Raw genomic sequence first — 11,676 nt, 5'->3', positions numbered from 1 at the left:
GGACATCATGTTGGGTAGAGTAGAGGGACAGCGCAGGAGGGGAAGACCCTCTATGAGGTGGATTGATTCAGTGACTTGGGTAATCGGGATGGGCATGTCAAAGGCAATGCGATTGGCACAGGATAGAGCAGGGTTTAGGGCTGCTGTACATAGAGTCGCTATGAGTCGCAAACGACTCGGTGGCACATAACAACAACCACCACCTCTGGGATTGCAGTGCAGTGTCTTGCCACTAGGCCGCCAGAGCTCCTTTTTTTACTTTTCAAAGAGAAAAGCAAACTGGGGAGGAGAGGTGGGCAGGGAGGAAAGTGTGCAACAGTGAATGAATGGAAATCCAAAGTCTCTGTAAGCTTTCAATAAAATTTAAAAAATTAAAACCACAAACAAATAAAAAAAACCCCAACTTCTGCTCCACAAAAGACCTTTTCAAGAAGATGAAAACAAAGTGGACTAGAGGAGGGGGAAAGAAGAGGGGAGAAAGAAAATGTACAACAATGAATTAATTTTTTAAAAAAAGATGAGGATGGGCGGGGGGTTGGGGTTAATCATAGGGTCACACAATTTGATGGGTAGAGGGAGGGGCAAGTAAAGGAAAGAGGAAAGATCGAGTGTGAAAAACAACATATATGAACTTTGTAAGTAAATGAGTATAAAATGAAAAATTTATTTTTTTAAAAAATATGAAAAAACAATTTACAGAGTGTGAGAAAATATTTGTATATTATGTATTTGACTAATGTGATGCAGTGAATTACTTAATATGATTCTTCTGAGCTAGCTATTCTAAGCTATCAATTTCATCTTACTTGGTTCCACCAACAACATACCAGCAGTCACAAATCATACTTACTGCTTTTGGAAAATCTGCAGTCAGGGCCCACTCCGAATTATTGAGAAGCAATGATATGTGTTTGAAGACTAAGTTGTGTCCAGTTCAGGCCATGGTCTTTCCAATCACTTGCTATGCATCAGAGAGTTGGACAATGACTAAAGATGACAGAAGAAGAATTGATATCTTTGAGCTGCGGTGTTGGAGAAGAGCATTAAACATCTCATGGTCTGACAAAGGAACAAACAAATATATCCTAGAGAAAGTGCAGCCAGAGTCCTCCTTGAAGTCAAAGATAATAAAGCTTCATCTCACACAACCGGGCATGCTGCTAGGAGAGGCTCTTCCTTGAAGTGAAATATCATGCTTGGAAAGGTGGAGGGTTGGTGAAAGAGAAGACCATCAGCCAGGAGAATTGACACAGTGACCGCTTTAATGGGCTTGAGTGCATCATAGATGACGAGGATGGCACAGGCTAGGCTAAAGTTCAGATCTGTTGTTCATCTGCTATGAGTTGTACTCAACTCAATGACACCTAACAACAACAGGCTATCAATAGGGTGGCTTAATGGCAAGGAATTGTGCTATCAACACAAAGGTAAATACATAGTTTGAGTCCACCAGGTGCTCTGTGGAGAAAGATGGACAATCAACTCCCACATGATGTACTGCCTCTGAAAACTCACTGGAGGCTCAGCTATGGGTCAGGTCTGACTCTACAGCACTCACCAACAACAAACAATCTATGCTCCTTATAACTCCCACTGTAAATCTTCTGTGTAGAACTATGCAAATGTGAGGTGCTTGTGGCCCAGTAAAGGAATTGGCTAGCTTACTAATAATATAAATAGAGTACATGGTGAGATCATGCAAATAAAGTGTATACAACTCTAACATGCGGATTGGTCAGTCTCAGTAAGCTTAAAATAAGCAGTGAGATTCAAGAGACAAGGGGCTGTGACACCAGGCACAGAGAAAGATGGTGAGAAACAGTGGCAGAAAAATGGTAGCAGCAAAAACAGCAGAACCAAGAGACCTGAGACAGAACGGTGGGCTTCCTATGAGTAGGCTGAGTGCCTTCAGGCAAGAGGCTTGCTGGTGGAGTTAGGTGTCTTTGGGTACTTAGATTGACAGAGTGAATAGGGCTTTGTAATGCTTACCTGAGGAGGGGAAAGGCCAAAGGTCCAGAGAAAAGCCTGTGTTCAGGTGCAGCTGAGAAGAGACTGTCCAGATCAAAGAACTATAACCTGATTGTTCCTGAACCTGAATTGTAATCTACTATTTCCCTAGAAAACTCCACAACAATAAGTTCTGTCTGTGAGTTCTGTGTGATTGCTACAACAAAGCATCAAAACCAGCTGAGGAGAGTGCCAAGGGAAGAGTTGTTAGTATCTGAATTGGTAAAAAGATTAAGGGTGGAGGCACATCTGATCTCTGCCTCATAAGAATCAGCCTTGAGCTTATGCTGCTGATGGTGATTCTCTCCCCTTGTGAATTTCTGTGCACATTAAATCGAGTTAACGGCACTGTGTGCCACTTTCTCTAGCACCCTCAACCAGCACTACTGTTAGTATCTAAAATGTTTTTGACAGTTGAAAAATACATCATTTTGTTTTAATTTGCATGTCTCTGCTCTACTGTGAGACTGAAACAATGTATGACTTTGCAAAAATTCTTACATCTTTTGTGTAAATGCTTTTATTCTGTTCCTGTGCCTTCTTCAGAACGGCTCCTCTTTGCAACTTCTGACCTCTGACATGGAAGACATCACTCTCCTCGTTCTCCCAATTTCTGAACTTCAGAGTCAGCTTTTTCTTTCTCTTCTTTGACTCCTAGTTTCCCATCAATCACCAACTACAGTCATTCCTCCTTCTGAAAATATTTTCCTTTTTTAGCCTTTTTCTTTGTTCTGATAGGAATGTCACCATCATTGGGCAAGTGGTGCCTCTCACCTGAGTCACAGCAAAAGCTTCTTTGCAGTTCTCTGCTACTGCTTTTCTCCTACTTTGGTCTCTCTTTAACCAGAGCAGCATTGGCTTATAAAATTTTTATACATTTTTCTCTAACCCATTAGACCAAGCCTAGAAGCCTGTTTGACATTCATACTCTAAACATCACTTCCAACAGATTCTAAGCCAGAAGCATCCACACCCTGGTGGCTTCCTCACAGACTGCAAGCACTGCTTTTCTGAAGCGTTCTCCCTACCTTCCTGGAATGCACTTGCTGCACATTCCTTTCCTCTAGTCTACTTCTTAAGAGTCTACATCTCTTGAGACTCAGTTTAACCCTGGTGTTCCCCATTAAGCCATACAATATTCACCAATACTCTTTAATTGTTCACACCACCTTGCAACAGCCTGGATAAGTGAGCCATGATGGAGTGTATAAGTGAAAAAGAGAAACAAGAAGCGGGGTGATGGCAGGATGTTCACATAAAACTACTCCCTGTGCTGTTAGAAATAGGGCCCCAGAATTTATAAAAAATGTTAGGCTATAAGTAAATATTTGGGAGTCATCTGTAGAACTCTCAGAGGACTACAGTAGAGATTAAAATGTCTCTATGAGTGGAAAAGACTAACAAAAGAGTTTAGAACAATACCTAAATACAGAGGTCAGAACAAAAGTCCAAGATTAATTACTAGAAAGGACATTCAGAAATGCAGTAGAGAATCAAAAGAAATTAAAAAGTAGTGGGAGGGGGCAGGACTAGATCAATCTACTCTTTCAAGAAGTTAAGTAAATTGTGAAATAAACCTAGTTGAATTTCAAGAAAATTAGGGACTAATAGCAGTGTGTAGAACCAGAGGGAAAAGAAAGGAGGACAGGAGTGACTCAAAGGACCGAAGGAATAGGAGATTGCCAGGGTGAAGTATTGTCCAGGGCTGCAGGGCTACCAGACTCTCTGCCAAGGTCTTCAGGGAAGAATGAGGCTGAGCCACGGGGAAGAGAACTAGAGGGTCTGGAAGAAGAGAGAATGCATAGCTGATGTAGTGTCTAGTTTTCTATACCAAGGAAAAGTAGAGAGAGGGCCAAAAACTGCTAAAGGAGGCAGAAGTGGTACCAAGAGGGTTGGGGTAGGGGCATTAGTCTCAACACTCTGTCCAAATAGATAATCTAAGAGACTTTGTGTTTGCTCTGTAAATACATCTTCAAGACTAGTCCCCTAGCTTGCTTTCCAAATCAATTACTCTTTCTAAAAATATTCTTTAGAACGTCTACGGAAATCTGAAGCTGCCACTGTCCCCACAAAAAAGGTGAATAATAGAGAAGGACTTATTGTTGGTAATGGTCTTAGATAAAGAGAAGATAGTGGAGGTCACAAGAGATCTATGCTTGAGGAACTTTCCAGAGTTGGTATTGCAATACAGTGTTCCCAACAGGTCTGAACTTTAATCCTGGCTCCATCGCTTATTAGAGTCAAAATTCAAATGGTGGAAAAGGTCTCCATAACAAAAAGTCTCTAATGTTTGTCCCTTGGTCATTCGTTTCCTTTTCCTCTATAAGGGAAATAATGTTCTTGTTGGGTATATAATCCTGCTGGATAAATAACTTAGAAAGCTGAAGTCTGGAGTTCTCTAATTAGCATGAGCAATTTCCACAGGAAATTACTAACTCAAATCAGAATGTTGTGGATATTGCTCTCACCCTGTCTCTGGTATGCTTCTCAAACTCTTCCACCTGGCTTTTACTTCCAGCTCAAACTAGGATGAAACTTCGTGTTGAATGCAGAAAAAGTTCATGGGACCAAGGATTCTTACCTCTGATCATCAAGAATCTTGAAATGAGTGACTCAGGAAATTACATCTGTGATGTACAGAACAAGAAAGAGGTTCAGTTGCTGGTATTTCGATGTGAGTGGGGAGGCCTGGGGTAAGGATATCCCTGCCATGTCTCCCTTCCTCCTCTATGCCCATCTTCACTCCAGAATCAGTGCCTGTGCTGATTTCTTAAATGGTTCAGAAATGAAACAGACTGGCAATTCATGTCTCCTCAAGGCCTTGAGTCAGGCAGGGGGAAGGGGGGTAAACCTAAAGAGCAGGAAAGAGAAGAGCAGGAAAAAGAAGGGCAGGAACCAGGGGAAGGGAGGAGAGAGAGAATGAGAAAGGGAAGACAGGATGTGAAGGAAGACAAGGAAAGGGCTGAGTTGGGTGGGGGTCTTCATCTGAGTCTGGGGAGGAAAAGAGATGTTGAGACAAGGATAGAGATACTCTTAGTTCCTTCATCATCTTTGTGTGTGTGTGTGTGTGGGGGGGTGACAGTTGTCCTGCTCTATCCACAGTGACTGTCAAACCTGGAGACCGCCTACGGAAGGGGGAGAATCTGACCCTGGCATTGGATGGCCCTTCTGATAGAGGACTTGTAGTGAAATGGAAGGATCCATTTGGTAAAATAAAGGGTACAGGGAAGACCTTCTATCTGCCCCAAGTGGGGTTCCAGGAAAGTGGCACCTGGATATGTGACATCACCCTGAACCAGAAGTCTCTGGAGCTCCACATAAGCATCATGGTGCTGGGTAAGAAGAATGCCTCTCCCTTGTAATAATACCTCCTGCCTCCCTCAGGGGCTGGCAGCCCTCTCTGTGCTACTCCTAGGCGTGGTGCTGGGGAAGACTCCCTAGAGCTGAGGTTTGTCCTGAGGGCCATGCTAGACCCTCTCTTCCTCAAGGTGCTAACTAGAAGCTAAGTATAGAAGAGAATATAAAATTGAGGGTCCCCAGAGGCCCCTAGAGGAGGCCCAAAGTGAGCGGTGCCAGTTTCTTCATTGTCTGAGCACCTCAATCTTCCCAATTTAACGCATCAACTTACTCAGTAACACTAAGACCAGAAAGCAAGTCCTGATGAAATTCTTTTTTTTTTTTTTATGGAAAAGTAAAAGAAAAGATTTTTTCATTGTTTTACAAACCCTCCCCCAGGTCCCCTCCACCATGCAGCCCTCGCTTTAGTCTCCTGTGATGACAGAAATACCCAGTTACATCTCTCTTTTAGACGGTTCTCTCCCTCCTCTGCTTCAGTGCAGTATACATTATTGAACCCATCTTACTCAGTGTCTCCCTAACCCCAAGGACAGTCCCATTCTACAACAGTGGCATCATGTAATATTTGTCCTTTTGTGACTGGGATATTTCACTCAGCATAATGTTCTCCAGAGTCAACCATTTTGAATAATATTGCATGAGTTCCTTGTTTTTTAATGCAGCATAGTATTCCATTGTGCGAATATACCACAGCTTCTCTAGCCATTCGTTTGTTGATGGGCACTTAGGTTGTTTCCAACTCCTTGCTATTGTGAACAAAGCTGCAATGAACATGGGTGTGCATATATCTGCTTGGATGTCAGCTATGGTGAAATTCTACATTGTACTTGTAGAGCCATGAGCTTGGCACTGAGGGAAAGACTAAAAGTCAAGAATGACAGTGCCTTAGGCAGGGTTCTCCAGAGGTGCAACAGATAAAAAGACTATAAAGAGGGAGAGTTGTTTTGTTTGTTTATTTTCAAGAAAACAACTCAGAGGCTGGCAAGAACCAAGTCTGTATGTCAGGCCTCAAGAGAGAGGTATCTGGGGAGAATAATGTGTCCAAGTCATCAGCAGGCAGGCCTGGTCTTAGCCTATTGGCATTGGAAGCTGTCACCTTCAGAAGCTAATGAACTCAAAAGTCACTGTTGGGCTGCTGAGTGAGTTCAAACCATCAGCCCTTTGGGTAACAGCTGAGTGCTTCACCACTGTGTCACCAGTGCTTCTAATAAATTTGTTGTTGCTGTTGTATACTGTTGAGGTGGCACTGGCCCATGGCTGACACCCCCAGTGGGTTTTCAGAAGCAGGTAAATGAGCCAGCAGGAGATTGTTCATCTTTCTCCCTTGGATCAGCTGGTGGATTCGAACTATGTACTTTTGCGTTGGCAATACAACTCCTTACCACTAAGCCACCAGAGCTCCCAAATGCTTTCTATACTTGAGGAATCCTGAGGAAGAGAGGCCCTGATGTGACTGGGCTGCTCTGTGACACTTTTTAAAGGAGGGAGGCTGCCTTGAGACCATGCCGGCATGGGGAGATGGGAGAGAAGATTGAAGAGGTAAAAGGGAATTTAAGAAGCTGAAATGCCAACCATCTCTGCCACCCCTCCCCACATGCCTCTCTACCCTGTTTATTCTAATCTTCCTGCCCACCTCTGACCCATGTTGCTCTCTCTCCCCTTCAGATTTCAAGGAGGACTCAATCACAGTCTATAAGAAAAATGATGACCCGGTGGAATTCACCTCCGCACTGACCTTCGATGATGAAGATCTGGGTGGAGAGCTGAAATGGCAGGCAGAGGGGGCTTCGTCCCCCAAGTCCTGGATCACCTTCTCCTACTCCTCGAAGGACAGGAAGGTGTCTACATTATCGGTGATAGATAAAAAAAAGTTCCAGATGAGTGAGACGTTGCCACTCCGCGTGACTCTGCCCCACGCCTTGCCTGAATATGCTGGTTCTGGAGTATTGACCCTAAATCTTAAAAATGGAAATATACACCAGAAGGTGAACCTTGTGGTGATGAAAGGTATGGAGCTGGGCTTAGATGAGGTGAGGGTGGGGGGCAAGCAAAGGAGGTGAAGGGCCTAGACCAGAGGTCCTTCTGAGACAGGGTAGACTCTAAAATGCAGGCCCCAGGAACCCTGCTGGCAGTCTATATTTAGTTGAGCTGCTTACCAAAAGGCTGACTGCCTTTGTTGGCTGTAGTCCACCAGTACCTCCTCAGGAGAACAATGAGGAGCTGTCATCTGTTAAGATTTACAGCCTCAGGGAGCTCTGGTGGCCTAGTGGCAAAAAGTTGCACTGCAATTCCAGAGGTATGCGGTTCAAATCCACCAGATGCTCTGCTGAAGGAGGAGGAGCAATCTCTTCCTGTACCAGTCAGATCTAATTTGACAGTACACACACACAAAATAATAAAATAAAATTTAAAAAAAAAATTTACAGCCTCAGAAACCAGACAAAGAGTCACCAATATATGAGGCAGAATCATCTCAACAACATTGAGTTTGAGTTTCTGGAGCAAGGTTCTGGTTAGGCATCCTTGGGCAGTCAAATGACTATCACATCAAATGTTAAGCAAAAGATTGGTCATTTAAATCCACTCAGAATTACCTAGAAGAAAGACCTGAAAAATCAGCCACTGAGAACCTTATGGAGGATAATCCTTCTCTAACACACTGACTTGGCAAGAGGTGGGATCACCTTGATTAGCAACTAGTTTTAGGGCCTGATCAAGCTGATCGACAACCCTCTAGGTAATGGGCTGATTTTTCTTTAAACGTCCTTCCCCAACAACACATTGAGTCAGCCTGGGGCTGCTTCCACAAAGGTCTTCAAAGGGCATAGGCTGAGAACCAACATCCCAGCTAGTCCACTAGGGCCATGCTTTCTCATCTGCTAAATGAAGATAACAAAATCTGCTCTTACTAAGGTTGTACTGATGATTAACAACACATATGTCAGGCTCTTGCTCATATGTTTCATGAAATTCTTCTGTGTCTTCCAATTTCTTTCGATACAGTGACTCAGTATATTCTTTCCATCTTCTTTTAATACTTCCTGGATCATTTAACATTCTGCCGAAAGCATCCTGATTATAGCAACTCGAGGTTTGAATTTGTTCTTCAGTTCCTTGAGCTTAAGATATGCTGAGCGAGTTCGGCCCTTTTGATTTTCTGACTCCAACTCCTTGCACATTTCATTGTAATATTTTGCTTTGTCATCCCGTGCTGCCTTTTGAAATCTTTTATTCAACTCTTTAGTATCTTGAATTCTTCCCTGTGCTTTGGCTTCTCTGCGCTCCAGTGCAATTTTCAGTCTCTTCTGACATCCATTTTGGTCTTTTCTTCCTTTTCTGTCTTTGCAATGACCGTTTGCACTCTTCCTGGATGATACCCTTGATATCCTCCCACAACTCATCTGGCCTTCGCTAATTAGTGTTCAAAGCCTCAAACCTGTTCCTGAGATGGTTCTGAAATTCAGGTGGGATAGACTCAGTCATATTTTGGTTGCCTTGGATTTGGTTTAATTTTCCTCAGCTTTAGCTTGAATTTGCATATGAGTAGTTGGTGGTCTGTTCTACAATCAGCTCCTGGCCTAGTTTTCACAGCTGATATTGAGCTTCTCCAGCGGTTCTTTCCACATATGTAATCAATCTGATTCCTATGCATACCATCAGGTGAAATCCAGGTACATAACCTGCGTTTATGTCTCTTAAAAAATGTATTTGCTATGACTAAGTCATTGTGCAAAATTTGATCATTCTCTCTCCAGCTCCATTTCTGTCACTGAGTCCATTGATTCAGTGACTGGGATAATTGGGATGGGAGTGTCAGAGACAGTGCGATTGGCACAGGACAGAGCGGAGTTTAGGGCTGTTGTACATGGGGTCGCTATGAGTCGCAGGCGACTCAACGGCACATAACAACAACAACAACAACAATGTCAGGCTCTCAGGTTAGTTCTTCATGTCCAGAGCTCCTTAATTACCTTAACAACTCTATAGATAACAGCAGATAACACTTGAGGCTTAGTACTAAAACATAGATTCATTCATTTCATTAGAATCTGAGGCTCAGAAAGTTAAGTAACTTACCCGGGGACAGCCACTGGACTCCAAAAACTGTAGCTTCCCTATTTCAAATGCATGGACATTTTCTCTGAGTGGCTAAGAAGGGTACCCATGAAAAACATGTATTATTCTATCAAATATACTTAAAGCACCTAGCCCCAGGCTTTTATTCCTTTGCAGTGACTCAATCTGAGAGCCATTTGATCTGTGAAGTGCTGGGACCCACCTCCAACATGATGACCCTGAGCTTGCAGCAGAACCAGAAAGTAAAGGTCTCAGAGCAACAGAAGGTGGTGCAGATGCCCAAACCTGAGAATGGGACGTGGTTGTGTCAGCTGAGTAAAGGAAAAGATGTCCTGCTGGAATCCAAGGTCGAGAGTAAGTTCCCATGTCCCAGTTATGGCACTTTCTTGGGCTTGACCAAGGCCTCCTCCCCCAATTCTTCTCAGATGAGTTATAGCTAAATGGCTTGAGGTATAGAATTTCCAATTCCCTGTAGTCTAGATCCCAGAAATGGAGTTCATTTAACCAAGAGCTACCATCCCTGATTGTGCTAGACACATACACAGAGAGAGAGAGGCCTGAACCAGAACTATACAGAACACCCTGTAATAATTAAAACACAAGCTCCTTCCCTGGTTCTGTCCCTCTACGCCCAGGTAGGCTCTGTAAAACCCAAGAAGCCCTGTCCTTCTCTCTCAACTCAGGCCAAACCTCAGTCTGGTTGTGCAGCCAGCCTGCCTCAGCCTCTGTGGAGTGTCCTGTGCCTTGATATTGCCCTCTTTTTCTTGCAGTTACAGTCAATGATGCTTCCTTTAGCCTGAGAGATAAAATCCTGGCTGCGGGAGTGAGTGGTGGCCTGCTTATCATTGTGGTCCTCCTCTCCTGTTGCTTTGTCAAGTGCAGGCACCGACGGGTGAGTGAGCCTTCCTAGACCCTCCAACAAGGGCAGCTGTACCCCGATCCTTCACAGGACTCTTGAGAACCTGAGGCTTGAACAGCAACAAGCGAATCCTGTGTATATGATTTGGTTCTAGTCTAGCTCTCTCTACCCAGGGTTTCCTTACAGGGCCAATCCCAGATGCCATGTAGAGGGAGAAACAGGAAGGAGCAGGGCGCTAATTCTGGTACAGATGGCCACAGCTCTAGTAATTGCTTCTCCTCTCCCAGCTTCCCCCTCTCCCCCCTCCAAGGGGCACCTCCCTCCTGGAGGCCTGGGAGCCTCACGACTCCCCTCCTTCTTCCTGGACAGCGCAAAGCAGAGCGGATGTCTCAGATCAAGAAGCTCCTCAGTGAGAAGAAGACTTGCCAGTGTCCTCAGTAAGAAACCGGGAGGACAGGAGGGAGAAGGAAGGGAAGGGATGAGGAGAGGGAAGAGAGAGGACAGATGGGAACAGGAGGGAAGAGAAGGTGAAGAGGGAAGAGCAGAGAGAGAAGGGAAGAATGAGGAGGGAGGAAAGGTGAAGGATAACTGGAGCAGTGTCGGGGAGTAGAGGGGCAGCAGGCCGAGGATGCTTCTGGATGTCACTAGAGCTATGGCCCCGAGTCAAAAGAGAAGAACAGGTCTCATAGGCAAAAGAATTAGGAAGAAATAAACTTGTTCTCCTTATTCTTGTTCCTGCAGCCGGCTCCAGAAGACATGTAGCCTCAGTTAAGGTTCTAGGCTAGGAGGAGCATCCTCTGTGGTTCCTGTCATACTCTAGGAGGGCTGTGAACCAATGAATGTAATGCTTCCTGGTGCCTTTGATCATCTCCTGGTCTCTTCATCTACACTTTCCCTCTTCTGTGTCCCCACTTTCCTTCCCAACCCAGTTGGTTGGATCTCGTTCCTAACCTAGCCCTTCCTGGACTACTTCTTCTTGAACCTCTCCTCCAGTGCCCATGTGGATCCCAGGGAAGTGCACAGGACCAGTTCTGCCTGGTATGGAAGATGAGGCTGATTGTCTGGAAACAGGAAGTATAGGATTGTCCTTTTACAGAAAAGGACCCTGAGAACAGCAGAGGTAGGAGGGATTCACCCCAAGATCACAAAGCCAATCAAGACAGATTCTGATCCAAAGGCTCCTGACTGCCAGCCTTCACTTGTTAGTAGTGCCATGGGTTTATGTCCATATCTGTGCATAAACAGGCACCTCTGGACACACACCCTGCATATATAACCATATACCTGTACATAATTTCTCATTACCTAGGTAGTATGTCTCAGTTTATAAACCCACTCCACATCTACACATTTATTTTCTATTTGAATCTTATGAA

The 11,676-nt window shown here is 44.3% G+C and overlaps 1 protein-coding gene across 1 annotated transcript in view; it reads left to right on the top strand.

The window, feature by feature from the left end:
• CD4 (CD4 molecule) overlaps positions 1-11,072 on the top strand; it is a 15,066-nt gene extending 3,994 nt beyond the window's left edge. The window contains exons 2-8 of the mRNA XM_006891351.1: positions 4,526-4,681; positions 5,110-5,343; positions 7,030-7,371; positions 9,598-9,795; positions 10,212-10,333; positions 10,670-10,737; positions 11,042-11,072. Of these exons, the coding sequence (XP_006891413.1) occupies positions 4,526-4,681; positions 5,110-5,343; positions 7,030-7,371; positions 9,598-9,795; positions 10,212-10,333; positions 10,670-10,737; positions 11,042-11,072 (1,151 nt within the window). The remainder of the gene's footprint in view (positions 1-4,525; positions 4,682-5,109; positions 5,344-7,029; positions 7,372-9,597; positions 9,796-10,211; positions 10,334-10,669; positions 10,738-11,041) is intronic.
• The last annotated feature ends 604 nt before the right edge of the window (positions 11,073-11,676 follow it).

This window comes from Elephantulus edwardii, unplaced genomic scaffold, assembly GCF_000299155.1.
Source record: "Elephantulus edwardii isolate Elephantulus edwardi_28Jun2011 unplaced genomic scaffold, EleEdw1.0 scaffold00096, whole genome shotgun sequence".
Lineage (NCBI taxonomy): Eukaryota > Metazoa > Chordata > Mammalia > Macroscelidea > Macroscelididae > Elephantulus > Elephantulus edwardii.
This window is presented reverse-complemented; position numbering and strand designations above follow the sequence as displayed.